This window comes from Branchiostoma lanceolatum, chromosome 3, assembly GCF_035083965.1.
Source record: "Branchiostoma lanceolatum isolate klBraLanc5 chromosome 3, klBraLanc5.hap2, whole genome shotgun sequence".
Lineage (NCBI taxonomy): Eukaryota > Metazoa > Chordata > Leptocardii > Amphioxiformes > Branchiostomatidae > Branchiostoma > Branchiostoma lanceolatum.
This window is the reverse complement of record NC_089724.1, coordinates 26,175,583-26,191,740: the sequence shown is the minus strand read 5'-3', so window position 1 is coordinate 26,191,740 and position 16,158 is coordinate 26,175,583. Positions and strand designations below refer to the sequence as shown.

At 40.7% G+C, this 16,158-nt stretch overlaps 1 protein-coding gene and 6 non-coding genes across 7 annotated transcripts; 4 read left to right on the top strand and 3 right to left on the bottom strand.

Annotated features, from left to right (window-relative positions):
* Positions 1 to 441: 441 nt before the first annotated feature.
* Positions 442 to 523, bottom strand: Trnal-aag (transfer RNA leucine (anticodon AAG)). The gene has a single exon. It is a non-coding gene; the product is annotated as a tRNA-Leu (tRNA).
* Positions 524 to 2,752: 2,229 nt separating this feature from the next.
* On the top strand, positions 2,753 to 2,825 carry Trnav-aac (transfer RNA valine (anticodon AAC)). The gene has a single exon. It is a non-coding gene; the product is annotated as a tRNA-Val (tRNA).
* Positions 2,826 to 3,162: 337 nt separating this feature from the next.
* Trnal-aag (transfer RNA leucine (anticodon AAG)) lies at positions 3,163 to 3,244 on the bottom strand. Its single transcript has one exon. It is a non-coding gene; the product is annotated as a tRNA-Leu (tRNA).
* A 505-nt stretch (positions 3,245 to 3,749) lies between these two features.
* Trnav-aac (transfer RNA valine (anticodon AAC)) lies at positions 3,750 to 3,822 on the top strand. The gene has a single exon. It is a non-coding gene; the product is annotated as a tRNA-Val (tRNA).
* A 344-nt stretch (positions 3,823 to 4,166) lies between these two features.
* On the top strand, positions 4,167 to 4,239 carry Trnav-aac (transfer RNA valine (anticodon AAC)). Its single transcript has one exon. It is a non-coding gene; the product is annotated as a tRNA-Val (tRNA).
* Positions 4,240 to 5,068: 829 nt separating this feature from the next.
* Trnav-aac (transfer RNA valine (anticodon AAC)) lies at positions 5,069 to 5,141 on the top strand. The gene has a single exon. It is a non-coding gene; the product is annotated as a tRNA-Val (tRNA).
* A 522-nt stretch (positions 5,142 to 5,663) lies between these two features.
* Positions 5,664 to 14,008, bottom strand: LOC136429474 (ultra-long-chain fatty acid omega-hydroxylase-like). The gene is made up of 12 exons (XM_066419305.1): positions 13,790 to 14,008; positions 13,239 to 13,356; positions 12,634 to 12,759; positions 12,257 to 12,384; positions 11,607 to 11,728; positions 10,795 to 10,911; positions 9,983 to 10,130; positions 9,025 to 9,215; positions 8,573 to 8,706; positions 8,040 to 8,104; positions 7,527 to 7,609; positions 5,664 to 5,986 (listed from the first exon to the last, which is right to left on the bottom strand). The coding sequence occupies exons 1-12, from the start codon at positions 14,006 to 14,008 to the stop codon at positions 5,809 to 5,811; spliced, it is 1,629 nt and encodes a 542-aa protein (XP_066275402.1). The 3' UTR covers positions 5,664 to 5,808.
* Positions 14,009 to 16,158: the final 2,150 nt, after the last annotated feature.

The following is a 16,158-nucleotide window of genomic DNA, read 5'->3' as shown; positions in this document are numbered from 1 at the left end:
CCATAAGTAAACTTAAGCATCCTTACTAATCGACCACTGGTGATTTCTTCTGTAGTAGTATAGCCAGTACTCTCCAAGCAGAGGAAGGGTTCAGTCTGGTTTTTGACGCGTTTTTGTCGGGCTTTCTACTTTGTCTTTTTTTCTGTCTCTTTGGTTTAAAAATGACAAAGTAGAAAGTCCGACAAAAACGCCTACAAACACGTCGAAGACCAGACGAAACCCCTCCTCTGCTTGGAGAGTAGCTACGAAGTAAAATCACATATCCATATCAAATAACAGAATCACATTTGTATGTAATGTAATACACTGCGTGTGAGCCCAGTATAGAAATACCTTTAATGCTAGCGCAATTGCGATGTGAATCGATGTCAAATATTACATCAAAAATCCTTCAATATCCATTGTCAATGCCGTATCCATGTGACTCAACAAAAATTATTATGGCAGCGGTGGGATTCGAACCCACGCCTCCGAAGAGACTGGTGCCTTAAACCAGCGCCTTAGACCGCTCGGCCACGCTACCTACATGTTGGCTGTCTTTGGCATACAAAATACATGAAACGATAACTAATTCCAAGACCGGACTTTAATCGGACCTGGCTAGGAGGTGGGAAATGTTCCAAAATAAACAAAGAATGACAAAGCAATCAATAAATCGCCAAAAATAATTACTCAAGCAACTGGATAAAGTTTTGAAACTATCAATCAATCAATCAATCAATCAATCAATCAATCAATCACTTGATAAATGTTCTGTGGGGTTAACGATTGGGGTGGTCTGCGTACGCGTTTTAAACCTCCTCCGTAAACAAATAGAGCGGTGCTAGCCCAACGTATAATTCATGTGCTAAAGGTGAAAGGTCCGGATACCTTTCCTTGCACTGCTCGTTCAGTACACTCAAGAAGTCTTACAAGTACAGCCGAAGTAAACTAAGTATCATTGGATAATTGCATGCATTGTTCGCGTATGATTATATAAAGGCGCCATGGCCAATACATTATGAGGACACAGAAGAGGAGAGTAATGTAACAGTACCTAAAAGCTAAAGCAGTCATCTTCAATGGAATTGAAGCATATTCTTTTTCAAGTAGCTACCTTAGTAGTAGTGAAATGCGGCTTTACTACGGCTCACGTTTTTGTCCAGGACACCGGGTCACCCCTACTCTTCTCGATGTTTTGGCAGAGGTTTGACGCTTAAAGGCACCCAGAGCATTTTATAATGCTTGAAAACTGAAAATATTATAGTTGCTATAATCTTTATGAAATTGACATTCAATGCCACTGTTTACCACATTTGCGTGCGGAGTTCTTATCAAAAGTGCTCAAAAGCAGCACAAAAATGAAATAAAAAGCAACCTACATGGTGATCTTTTAGTTTCACGCGCCTAGTGTAAATAGATCGATACCATAGCCCCACCCACCTCCGTCAAAACGTAGAAATGCAAAAGTAAAACATAAAAATACAAATATTCGACGAACATGCAGTCACTCTCTCATTGGTCAAACCGCTAATTGTGATGGACAGTCAGGATCAGTCTATTAGGGCTTAGATTTTCTATTCAGTTCTCACCACACAAAGACATTGCATATTGTCGATATGTAATGGTACAGCGTTATTGAAACTTACTATGTGTAGAGATGACTAGAAATTGGAGGGTTTTTTTTCAAGTTTCAAGCCTTATAAAATGCTCTGGATGCCTTTAACCCTATCTAGACCGGGGGGGGGGGGGGCTGTAAGTGCCCGCGCCAACTTTGACATCGTATAACTGCCAAACGACGTATGGTAGGACAACCAAACTTGGTGACTTTTCCTAAAATTTAGTTGGCAACAATATTATGATAAAAGTATAAGTTTAGCATTTTTCGTGTTGCCATGGCAACGGGTTTCTGAAGAGGCATTTTATGCAAATTTCACTAATTTAGATAAAAACATAGTTGTTTCCAATGTTTTCTTGCTCAACCACACTAGTTTCCTACATGTATAACATCACATGTGATTAAATGTAACTGCCATGATTAAATATTCATAAATTATGCTAATTTGATTACGTCATCGCTCAAAATCCAAGATGGCGGACAAAATCATTATTTTCGGTATAAACAGCCTTTTTCGCCTTTAAATTCGTCACAACCTGGAATTTTCTTAACCAGAAACATTCAGATTAATGTTTTTAGTCTATTTTGATTGTTATTTGGGATCATACATGGAAAAAATACTTTTAAAAATTTCAAAATGGCCGATCCAAGATGGCGGATCCCAGGGGGTCACTAACAACACATGACGTTATTCTCCGACGTCATTTTGACGTCAACTTAGTCACAACTGACGTCAAATGTCTTGGCATACCTTTCAATCAATAATACGCACTATTTTGTCTAATATTTTTTGAAATTATGGGAATTCCCTATTTAGGCAATAAAATCACATCGATGACGTCATAATTACGTCATATTACGTCATAACGTCACCAAAATTACAGGAATTATAAAACTTCACGTGAACATCACTCCCTGCAAATTTGGTGATGATAGAGCTTACCGTTCGGAAGTTATGACGGGGGGTCGAAAGAGCCCCCCCCCCCCCCGGTCCAAGAAGTCTCAAAAAAGCCCGGTCTAGATAGGGTTAAGGCTTACACCTGAAGCTCCCTTATATAAAGGGCCACCGGCTTTACGTCACAATCCGAAATGACAAAGGCAAAGTAAATATAGCATATACGTCAAATCAATATCTAGGGCAACCCCTCTTAACCAGATTCCGTGGTGTAGCGGTTATCACATCTGCCTAACACGCAGAAGGTCCCCGGTTCGATCCCGGGCGGAATCATTTTGTACTTTTTGAGATCAGTTCAAAAATCTCAAAATGTCATTAATCATACAGATCTAAAGATGGTTATACAAACATGAAGGACGGCATTTCAGGATCTCATGTAAAACATTATTCAAAAGAATCATGAAAAGTCAATACTGACAAGAAGATACCATGTTCATACACGATCTGGAATACTAGTACAAAATTTAGATTTAAGTGAAATACACTAAACCCCAAACTAAACTGCACATCAATTAAAGAACAAAAGGTAATAACGGGGTAATGGATTGTATGTGATATCAGCAAGGCAATATTTACAATATGCAATTTGAACAAAAGATAAAACATATATTGGCAGCGGTGGGATTCGAACCCACGCCTCCGAAGAGACTGGTGCCTTAAACCAGCGCCTTAGACCGCTCGGCCACGCTACCGTCATGAAGTTCAAACCATAAAACATGTCCCATTCCCGGTCTGCAGGGGAAGCCACTATATCAAGTTCAACCCTCCAAATATGACGATCGGATTTGAAGCTAACCTCCTCTGACAACGACAGGAGTTGAGAGGTCGGAGCTGACAATGTAGAACAGGAGAGGGGAGGGGCCAGTGGTACAAAGTACAATACATGTATGACGAAATGTTTCTTTTGGGGGGAGTTCATAGAAAATCTAAACAATTTTGTTAAATATCTTAAGAATAAAGCGTGGTTAAAAGTTACTATCAAATTCACTGTTCCCCTACGAATGTATCGTTGTTGCCAGAACATGCGAACATGATAGTCGTGAGAATCGCGGCCATTGCGCATGTTTATTTTAGGACCCGTCATACAGGGAGCCTGGCACGCGGCCGAACAGGTGCAGCATACAGGCCAGACTGGTGCCGGCGGGCAAAGGTTACAGAAATCGTTATGTCAATATTTTTGAGACAGCGTTATAAGCGGATTCCGTGGTGTAGCGGTTATCACATCTGCCTAACACGCAGAAGGTCCCCGGTTCGATCCCGGGCGGAATCATTTTCTTTTGTAGTATGACATATGCAATATTTACCTTCGCCAAGAACAGCACGAGAGAAGTCGTGGATGGATCATGATAAACTTTGCAATCATAACATATGTAACTTGGCTTGAACAGAACCTTAAGAATATACATACTAGTAATGCAATTCATGAATCATGACGTAATTTGCATACTTAATGACATCATCGGACTGCTTGGTCAACTTTTCACTGGCAGTGAAAGTACAGCTGCGTAAAGGAGGTCGGACTGAGATGCTAGTACTCACTTGTAATTTATTTATTTGTTTAACAAGAAAAAAACACTCATTCAGTTGGCCATGGTGACCAGCAATTTGCAACCAGATTCCGTGGTGTAGCGGTTATCACATCTGCCTAACACGCAGAAGGTCCCCGGTTCGATCCCGGGCGGAATCATTTTATTTTGTATTTACCTTCGTCAAGAAGGTTATGTTTTATTGTGTGTTGACGTCTGTCTGTGGGCAGCATAACTCAACAAGTCTTTATTATCAACTTCATACTCATTACATGCATAACTTTGTTTGAAAGGGTATATAGATAATTCAAATAACTACTAATTGGTATAATTGATAAGACAGTTGTATATTTAGATATACACGTGTATTTCAGATAAAGGTGAATATCATCAGACATTAATTATGTAAATGTGGACATCATTTACAAAATTGATTAGTAAATTCTAAAACAGCTTCGTGAAGACGGAATGTAACATCTGTAATATGAAAATAGGAGATATTGAATTGAAATAAAATGTACATCTAATGAGAAAAAGCTGCACTGCCTTTCCATCATTGGTAAAATATGTATTTGTGACATATGGAAGTTGTGCACAAGTAAGAATTTCGAGCCATATATTTTGCAAATCAGGTCATTTTCACAGCTATAATTAGTATTGTTTGGCAAAGGTATGGGTTCGTTGAACCACAAAACTAAACTTTTAGGGTTACTCAGACACGATCTGACCTCGCCAAAATCGAAACATTGCTTTTGTTAACTTATATCTTTTCTCCTTTAAAAATTCTTTGTCAATATCTCAATGAAAAAACATAGAAGTCCTCGTGTCATCATGGCTGTCCAATACATTTCACCGGAAGTGAAAGTACAGCTGCATCAAGGAGGTCGCAATTGAAGATACTCACTTTTACTTTTACCTCATTTCTTTCAATAACCAGAAATATACACACTGAACTGAGCTGGTGATATTTTCAGGAGCGGCGTGCACGCAGATTCCGTGGTGTAGCGGTTATCACATCTGCCTAACACGCAGAAGGTCCCCGGTACGATCCCGGGCGGAATCATTTTACAATTCAAACTTTTCCTATACGGCACTTTTCACCTACTATCATTGAATGCTATGCATGAAATAGACGTGACCCTTCTACAAGAATAATTTTGAAACGTTAATAATATTACACAGAAAACTATTCTAACGTTATTTTATAGGTTTGACGTATAAAGTCATCCTGCTTTGTAACTACCTCCATCCATGGACGCAGCCATGTTGGGATTCTGACAACTTTCGATCACCATCTTAGTTCCGGTTTTACAGTACAACAACGTCAACAATTTATTCATTATAGAATCTATTAATAAGACATCCTTCCTTTTATAAGTATCTCCATTATATTCCTATCATTGTTGGACCTGACTGTACGTTGACCTGCGGTTAAAATGATATTAAATAACGAATGATTAAGAGTAGATTTTCGTCAGTAAGTGAGAAAAAATTAAAGGATATGTTTTTTTTCGTATCATGACGATATTCTTGTTACTTAATTTACATAAGTAATTGCTATCCCCAACTTAGTGGGAAGGCTATTAGCATACTTAGCAAATGAAAAAGTTATGTCACGACCTCATCTGCGTTATTGATGCGAAAACGCTAGAATAGCCTTTTAGAAAAGACTTTCATACGTTGGAAAACTGCTATCCTAAGATAGTGCAGTACGTCTCATACATTATGTATCAGTCAGTCTTGACCGGGTGAGCCTTCACCCAGATGCCGTCCGTAGTCTGGTTAGTTATCATCTCACACGGCACGACCGGCGGTTTGGAGCCGTCCAGCTCCAGGTGGAACCGCCGCAGGATCAGCGCCACGGACACCTTCATCTCGCTCATAGCAAAGTTTTGTCCGATACAGTTCCTGTAAACAAATGATCAAGACCCGCTTCAACGAACACAAACGTTTGAGCTCAATCACTTCTGAAGTGTCTCAACACATACACATTGAGTCACCTGGACACGTGGTTTCACTAGACAAAGTTAAGATCTTGGACACAGAATCAGACTTTTTTTGCAAGAGGGATTAAGGAGTCCATCTACATCCGGGCTTTACAACCATCCCTCAACAGAGACGGGGGGCGCCATAGACTTTCTGCAACACTTTCTCACCGAGTCACGTGTCTCATCTGCATAACGTGACGTCACAGAAGCAGTGGATTGTTCACTCCTTGACAAAGACTGTAGCTGATCAGTCGAAAATTTGGGTAAGTCCAATTTATTGTGTTGGCGTTTATAGTTTAAACTCCATTCAAAATGATCAATGTATTAGAACATTTCAAAGCTGTCGTATGTACATTCAGAATTGTTCGCGGGGATTTAATTTCGCGGTATGATGAAAATGGAGTGTTCGCGGTGGTTTTGAGTTCGCGTTTGAAACAATAGTAGAGCTACAGTCACACAATGGAACGGATTTTCGCGGTGGCTTTAAGTTCGCGGTAAAGAATTCACAGTTAAAACCGCGAACATAAAACATCCGTGAACAATTCTGCATTTACATTATACCTATAGGTAATCCAGGGGATGCACACCCACAAATTAGCCTGGATGCCATCATAGTTAGTTCCAGCTTTCCTCTCACCAACCAAGGGAAAGCCTGGAACTAAAAATATTATGCAGAACCCTCAACAGCTTCTCGAGTTATGTTGTCCACATACAAATACACATCCACACAAAGCCCGCTGCAGTACCGAAGGAAAATCCCAGGGCAACCATTTTTGAACTTGAGCTCCGTTCCCACAACATCTACACACCTACAAAAATCATGAAGATCCATCAACGTTTCCGTCACTTTTTTTTTGCCTACATACAAACACACAAAAATGCTGCAGTACTGATGAAAAGCGCAAAGTAAAACATTTTCGAACTTGACCTTCCTTTGCACAACCGCTACACACGTACCAAAAATCATAAAGATTCATCAAAGGTTTCTTGAGTTATGCTCTAGCTTGACATACATACAGACCCACCCGACAGCCGGCTCAACCGAAAACATAATCTTCTCCGAGTTCCTCGGCGAAGATAACTAGGATGACACCCAGGCTACCCGCAACCTTGCTACAAATAGATAAATAAAAATCTTAGGTGCACTCCACTTATACATTGAACATCTAAAATATTTGCTTTCCCTTGGATTCTATCTGAGCTACCCCTCCATCTATTTCTCTAAAATGTACTGTGCTGTTTCATATTGTATTTGATTGATTCGCGCATCTAGTGCTTCAGCTATTTGTATTGTATGTATTGTATTGTGTGGGGCACAATATCAACATTATTTTCCGGTGTTCCACAGTGTATTGTGCTGTTGCAGTTTCTATTCGTACCTACTTTCATTTGTTATCGATACTCAATACCTACATTCAGAGAAAATTGAAATAGACGGATGGTTCACATATACGTCTTACCTCGGTCCAGCGGAGAAGGGTAGGAAAGCGTAGGGATGCCTGTTCAAGGAGTTCTCAGGTGAGAAGCGGTAAGGATCGTACACCTGAGGGGTTCAATCAAATTTAAGATCGCTACATATGGTACAGAATGTATGAGAAAGATTATATCAGTTTATCACACGCCGATACCAATGAATAAACTAGTGCCTAATGTAAGTGCTCGCACAACCAGGTAGCCCAAAAAACTCCGTGATGAGACGAAGTTGCACTCGCTAAACAGACGTGCTAAATGAGCCACCAGGAAGCCCTTATGTAGACTAATTCAACATAGTACACCTTCAGCATAAATGTTGTGTAATCATGTAAAATGTCATTGAATATGAGTCGACTTATGATGCAAAATAATTCTATTCATCAACGTCCGTAGAGAGAGGACACTAACATCAACATGTATACAACGGAGAAATAGGAATGGGTGAAACTAGGGTGAGCTTGAGGCAATCACAGTTCGTGAGCGAATAATGAAATACATACGGTAGGATTTGGCCAAATGTCACTGTTCCTATGAAGTTCATTGAATTCAGCATACGTTGGGCTTCCTAAAAGAGAGTATATGTCATTGTAGACATTATTGGGATTCAGGACAGTCGCGGGTTGTCTTAGGACAGTTGGATTCAGAGTCTCTAGGACAAAGTGGATTTGGGATCTGTTCTAGGACAATCGCGATTCTACTAGTACAACTTGCGATCCCAATCTGTCCTTGGGCAAACTAGAAACTCTATTGATTGCGATTGGGATTTGCCCTTAGGCAATCAGAGATTCTACTAACACAGATTGGATTAGGGTTAGCGCTAGTAGGCATAGGGTTTGTCCTAGGACAGATCCAAATTCTAATCTGTCCTATATAGGAGACTCAGATGTCAATCTGTTGTAGGACAATTCACGATTGTCCGAGACGCCTTCTCTACTTTGACATATGTATGGGCCATAATATCCGCACAATAAAATCAGTGGAAAACCTACCAAAATATATCGATAATGGAATGTACTATTTGCGTGTTGCTCACCCTTTGGCAAGGATTTTCCATCAGGGAAGGTCAGGTCCTGCTTCAAAGCACGCGCCACTCGAGGTACAGGAGGCACACAGCGCATGCTCTCTTTGATGCACATGGTGATGAACGGCAGTTTACCTACGTCTTGCCTGAACAAACACACCAATGATATCAAGAACAAGTCAAGGAATCCAACTATTCATTGCCCGAACGTACGCAAAGTTTGAAGCTGTTGTTCAATGGGCCGGGATGAATCAACAAAAGTCAAATATTACATTTCCGTGCATTACAACGATGCTCATCAGGTAAAAACTACAACGACCATGATCCAACAAAACGTTCCGGAAGTTCCGCTGGAGTACCATAACACACGCACCCAAAATCATAGCCTCTTTGGCGAGCGAAGATGGTTAATGTAGGTAACGAGTAAATCAAGCGTTGGGAGCACGTTCTCACAAGATTCTCACCATGTTATTTCTGTCCGGTCTTGCAGCACCTCTTCCACCTCCCTCCTGCACTTGTCCTGGTAATCCATGTTTTGGGCCAGATGGAAGAGCGTCCAGCTGATTCCACTAGCCGTGGTGTGGTGGCCGCCGAACAGGAAAGTGTTGACCTCGTCCTGAATCTCGGAAACGCTCAGCCCGGTACCGTCTTCATCCTGAACAAACCGTGTAAAACTCTATATCTTTATTTATTCAACGTTGTTGTGTCGTTACGTTGCTATGGAATCTCAAAGAAATCCTCGTCAACAAATTATGTTGTGCAAATGACGCGATAAACACATATCTGAGCAGTGATCTAAGTCTCCTCTTAGTGAGTTTTATGTAAATTTGTTGCACATTGCAACTACATTTTATTTACACTGACGTCTGAGTCTTTACATTAAGGTCTGGATCTTTACATTGAGGTCTGAATTTTTACATTGAGGTCTGAATTTTTCTTTGAGGTCTGAATTTTTCTTTGAGGTCTGAATTTTTCATTGAGGTCTGAATTTTTCTTTGAGGTCTGAATTTTTCTTTGAGGTCTGAATTTTTCATTGAGGTCTGAATTTTTCATTGAGGTCTGAATTTTTCATTGAGGTCTGAATTTTTCATTGGGGTCTGAACTTTTCATTGAGGTCTGAATTTTTCATTGAGGTCTGAATTTTTACATTGACCTGTAGATCAGAAGACAGGTATTTAACTTAGATGATACCACTGGATAGTAATTTAGTTTAAGGTTTGGTGTAAACTAAAGTAGTTTCCAACAAACTTTTTTGGGGTTTTGTAAAGCACTGGTAGATATCCAAATACGATGAATGTATGAGAGGAGTTAGGTAGCTAGAAGAAACAGGCTGTATGGTTTCTATCTATCTTTTTAAGCTGACACACATAAGAGTCTATCTGATTTTCAGACAAGTGTGTAGAAGTATAATTACGATATTACCCTAGCTCGTAGCAAGATGTCTAGCAGGTCCAAACGCTTCCCACGTCCTGTCTTCGAGAAGGTGAACTCCCCCTTCTTCAGTTGTTCTTTCCTTTCCCTTATAACCTTCTCGGAGAAATCGTGGACGATCTTGCAGGCCTTACGGAATCTTCACAAAGATATGTAGGAATGGAGGATATGATTCAGGAAACAATCTATCCAACGTGACAAAGTATGATAAAGTATAGATGGATTATACAGAACCGCTGTTTCGATAAAAAAGAATTATGTTTGATACCAATTTCTAACGTCTTTTAATCTTATAGAGATAAATCCTGAATACATGTACAAGTGACCCCTAGCACATAGTTTGATGTCTGTCGCAACTAATTAATTCATTATGAATTATGAAATGCCTTTCTTCGGGTGTCTTTATTTGTTAATGGTAGATTTCATGAGTTGAGTAAGTTTTAATTGTTAACTCCTTAACGTAAGAGATTTCGTCACTGATCAGCACGATACTGTGCAATCTTAATTCTGTAAATACATTAGCTCAATTCAAAGATTTCCTGCTATGTTGATCAATAAACATGGAATTAGATGGTAAAATTTGGGTAAGTCCCAATCATTTCAGTGGTGGATATGCATAAAGTTTAGCCTTTTTCATAATGAATTGAATCAAGAGCACCGATAGGTGAAAATGCTTGATAGAACAGACAGCTCTTCTGCAAAAGTTTTAGTTCGTTTATTTTACTGCGGGTTCTGACATTTTTAATTCTGCTTTATCGAAAATAGTGACAATAAGTAAACTGCACGAAACTCTCTCAGCTTACCGGCGTCCGTCAGCACTTAGGTAGTAGATGAAGTCAACGTAGTACGGCAGATAGTCGGGCCGATCATTGAGCAGTCTGGTCAAGTCGTGTACAGCCAGAATATACGGGGACGACCGGCTGTAATAACACCAAAGGGTTAAGGTCTTTACCACAGTCATCTAGTAGTCTGATTAACGCAATCTGAGTTGTCCGCGGCTGTAATGGTCCCTCCACTGAGAGAGGGCCGTTTGGTGTTGGGCGGGCCGCTATAAACGCTATTTAATCAGGCAAAGTCATTGAGTAGCTGGAAAAAAAGGATAGGAATCGACCAAATAGGGAGAATGATTTGCAAGAGGAGTTAACCGGTCATATAGCCTGGTCCCAGTCTCTAGGGGTCGGCTTAGGGGTGTTTTACCGTGCCCAGTCTGCTTTATTGAACCGTTTCTGAGAGCCTTTCTACTTCGGCTGCCACCCTACTTTCGTCGCCGCCCTAGAGCTAATTTAATCCAAGGCAGGGCGGGCAGGGGTCCCTCCCAGCGCAGCAGAGATATCGGGGAGCCACCGAGGGTATGGTTTCCAGGCTACCGGTCATTGGATTATTATTTATAGATAGGCAAACTTTGACACGGGGGCCATGAGACCGGCTGATTCTACTGGCAAATTAGCCCTATTTTGCCGATTTCTAGTATTTTTTCAGCAGTCCAAGGGCTCTGGTAGAGACCACCAACAAATTATGCAAAGACGAACAAGGCTTGCATTCCTATCTATTTGTTTCAAGAATGCGCCAGTCTCTGAAGCAATAGACTTTTTTTTTTCAAAAGCAAACAACTCACCCGTCAGTCTGGCAGCTGCTGTTGTAACCAAGGCTGCATTTCAGGATGTTGTCCAACGTCATCAACCCGACGTCATCAAACAGCTCCATAGATGCACCTGGACCCCGTGACATCCACTTTTCCTGCCAGTGGAGGTTTCAATATCATCGTTAAGATTATGCAAGTCTTGAGTCTTGATATTTTTTTGTCTCGGATTAAAGATCATGAGCAACATGAGTACAGTGTGAACATAACTATCGTCATGCTATTCATATTGCTTCTTACACCTCTTACCAAAGTAGGCCTTAGGGACTGTCAGTTGCACTTGAGAGCACAGCCTTCTCTAGCTCTCGTCTTCTCGATCTTGGAAGACCCCCTCCTCCTTAGCCTGTATTTACACAAGCTCTCGGCCGGAGGTTACTGACCCGGGGGATGGCGGTTACAGGACCGGATGGCCACTAGGAGCGCGATTCGTCAGGCTATCCTCCTCCTCAAGTCTGTCTATTCTGCCCAGTCTGTACTCAGTGTTAATGTTTCTTGTATGTCAACTTATATCTACAAAGAACAAAGAACGATTTTCCAGAAATGTATAGGACTTATTTTCTTCCGAAATGTGTAGAACAAGGATACAAGAAAGGAAGCTTGGGCATCTGCCTGTAGCTGAGGCGTACCAGAAGCACATCTGCTGATTCAGAGAACAGCTTTACGTAGTGCTTCAGGATGTCGAAGTGGAAGGCGGGCGTCAGCAGACGCCTGTTCCTCTGCCACTTGCTGCCTTCACTGACTAGAAGACCGTCTCCTACAAGTAATGAAAGCGGAATTGTTGGCAGTATACTAGCTAGTCTCTAAAGAACTTGCAATCAGATCAAAGTCGTTTTTTTCTCATCCGAAAAAGTTCGTACACATGCAGCAACAGCAATATTGGCCAGTAAACGTAATAAGCGTAAATGTGTTGGAAATGGGTTTGAAAAAAAAATCACAATTATCATTTCCCAATACTACAACACTGTTGATGTTGGCAAAAGAACTAGACAACATCTATACCTACCGAGCCATGGTCTAAAGAACCTGTACATCCATTCAGGCTTTCGTGCTGAAAGGCAAATCATAACAGTCGGTGGGACGACATAAATCTCGGGGAAATGTTGCCGAAAGCGGTGGTATATATTGAGAACTTTGCAGAACAGCTGTTTTAGTAGTTTTTTAAAGTATAGATTTATCTTGTGCCCCTCCTGTGAAACAGTTGTTACCTTCGCCGAGAAGGTTATGCTTTTTGGTCAGCGTTTGTATGTTTGAATGTATGTATGTGGTTTAGCAGCGTAACCGAAGAACGTATGGATGGATTGCCATTAAATTTAATATGTACTTAGGCCTAGCACCGAAGAAATGATTAAACACACACCCCGGCGACTTTCCTATGTACTGCAACAGAATCTGGTTTTGATATCTACGGTGTTCTGGACAAGCTATAGTCATGATTTTTTACTCAAGTTACTATAGTTGCTATTGTAAATAAACGAGGGTTTTCCATCTTAATGAAATAAATAAGATATATGACAACAATCTTCACCATCATTATCTCGTTGTCTGCACAAAACATTTGTTTCGTGTTTTTCAGGCTTGCAGTTTTTAAAAAGGAAAATGGATACTCACTTATATTACTCAAGATTGGCTTGACGGTCTCGGGATGGCCACAATATGTGAAGGCGATAATCGGGATCTGCCAATGGACACGGGAGCGATCGTTATGATCAAGAGACAGTAACTCAGCCTGCAAGAACGACAAGAAGATTAGCCAAAAATAGTTACTCATTGACAAGCAACTGGATAAAATTTTGAAACAGGCAGTTAAACAAGCAGACGTTTCAGACAGCATCCGCTGTCTTTCGTCAGTGACTAAAGATAGGACCGGGAAACCAGTTTTTATACCAAAATGATTATGTAATGAGGTTAAGACAATTCATGATGTCTTGACGTAGTCTTCAATAAAGGTTAATTCAAACCTGTACTTGTACTTGTACCTGTACTTGAGAAATGTGAATAACTTATTGCGTAAAATTATGGAACGCTTCACGAATTTGCGTGTCATCATACATATCTACTGATTATGAGACCATCTTTTCAACATATAACGGAGAAATGTTGTTAAGTGCATCTCAATGAGCTGTACCAGATGATACTGTGGATGATCAGCCTAGACGTACCGCAGGACGATGGATCAGAGGAAACTGCTTCATGGCTCTCCTGAACTTTGCCTGCCACGCTATGAAGTTCACCACGTACACAGACAGACGAACAGCCAGTATCCCCACCAGGGTCCACACGACCAGAGCGGTACCGGTGACACCGGCGGGTAGGCCGGCAGACACGAGGCGGAGGACGTCAAAGACCTGACTCTGCTCATCCTCTGATGACGCGACCATTTCGGGGAATCTTGAACAGAAAAATACCACATTTCACAGCAGTTTGAAGTAATGAATTATCATAAGAAGAACTTTATTGCACGACAATTGTACATGGTACAAAGTATGGCAAGAATTCGTAAACATAATACAAGAAAGTAGAAGTATAGAATTAAAAAAAAACTTAACATCCTAATTAATAATTAAATACAATAAGGGCTAGCATACATTTTGATATAGCATCCTAATTTCTAATACAAAACAATAAGGGCTAGCATACATGTTGATATAGTGTAACAGTTATGATCGAGTTTATCATATAATGAATCGAATGCTAATTCTTCTAATACCTATCTCTTAAATTGTAACTAGTGTTTGATAAAGATATCGATGTTATGTTAGGTTTTCTATCAATTCCATTCTTTTATCTGACGGTATGACACGAGGGCCGCAGATATGAAAATTCAGAAATGACGATAATGTCGCCACATATTAGTCATCCGTGTAATATCCTAGTCTCTACCAGACTCCCCGATATACAACTCTACGTCAGAGTAATTCCTCGGGTAAATTTATTCTACTGATGCTTCTACTAGGGCCTATTTGGCCGGCTCCTCGTGACTCAGCAACTCGAGGAGTCTGGAAGAGACTAGTTAAACTTTGATTTGCTGCCATATGATCTATGCATGTTCCTTTCCACTCACGTGAGTCAGTTTGCACTTTTGTGAATACAAAGACATGCCTTTGTTGACTCAGGTATATAATAATGCACAATTTACTTGAACGTGCTGTTCAATTAAGACTGACCAATCGTAGCCTCCATACCAGGCCCTCTGGGCCTTTTTAGGCTTATAATGCTGTTTTTGCTGATGATTTCTTTGTACTGGGTCAAATGGTTACGGGCTGACTGCACAAACGACCCAGTACAAAAAGAAGTCATCAGCAAAAAGTGTACTGTAAGCCCCCAAAATTGCCCAGAGAGCCTGCTATGGAGGCTAGACCAATCGTCCGTTGCTCGTCATCAGAGACGTAACATTTTCAGGTCGTAATCAGTTAACAACTCACCCTCCCACACAAATAACTAGACAGCCACACCTTTCCTCGGCAACACCTGTTTGAAGATTATCACAACGGTTCTAACTTACAAACTCACACACAGCAAAGATCTGTTAACGTACGTCAATCACACCAGTAATGTTGTAGTCACAGACTAGCAAAGGAACCGTACCTTTTCGCCACTGGTTAGGACTGGATTGTGGTCAGACAGTAGAGCTTTGATGTCCACTTACAGAATCCGTGGTTTTTATCTCACGGTGCAAAGGTCAAGCAGTTGTCACAACAAGGGGAGAGATCCACAGCGAGCACAAAGTACCGTGGGATTACAGTATATACTCTCCAAGCAGAGGTTGGTGGGGGAAGATTAAATGTGACCTTTTTATCATACGCGCCGTTTTTTGTCGGCTCTCGGGTGGGGAGATAATATAAAAAAGGTTACAATCTACATACCCCACCAGAAGGTACCTCGTCTAAGCCAACGATCTTGTGTTTGAATGGTTCTCATTGAAATGTGCAAAATGCTATCGCCAGTCTTTCTTTCAAAATGTTCTGAGAATGGTTGGTGAAGGAGAGTTCAGTAGACAATGGTTGGACAATTTGTTGTTTACGTACAGAAGATCATTAAGTAGTACTAGTATTATCTATGCATATGAGGATTACTTGCATAATCAATGAGAAACCATCATTTGGCGAAGGTATGAGATCGCGGAACTCATTATCTATTTGTTTACATTGATTTTGAGGTACGAAAACCGAACCGTACTTTTCCGATGTTAGTCTCGCTTTGGATGAAACTTAAGCGCAATCTATGACTCTAGAAATAGGTTATGTATCATTAAACTCGAGCCAACAGTACATTTTACAAGAGGACGCAGCGAGATTGCTGAATTACCACTAATACATGCTCTTATTTTGTTACTAGTGTATTTGATCGAAAGGCATGCTCCTGTAAAATCGGTCTGGCTAATTGATACAAGGTACACATGTAGTTAGCTGGGCAGCCCTGGCTGTGTGTGCTGAACATCCAAACCTTTAAATAAATAAATAAATGGTAGTTCTTACAAGCAAACCAGGATAAACATCAGTGTCAGTCAGTCAGTTTATTTACAGTGTTT

Bases quoted from the DNA above. Each gene is read 5' to 3' on its own strand.
- LOC136429474 (XM_066419305.1), bottom strand. From the start codon at position 14,008: ATGGTCGCGTCATCAGAGGATGAGCAGAGTCAGGTCTTTGACGTCCTC. The intron at 8,707-9,024 runs GTGAGAATCTTG...GTGTTTGTTCAG, and splicing joins GACCGGACAGAAATAACATG to GCAAGACGTAGGTAAACTGC. The intron at 5,987-7,526 runs GTAAGACGTATA...ATTTGTTTACAG, and splicing joins CCCTTCTCCGCTGGACCGAG to GAACTGTATCGGACAAAACT.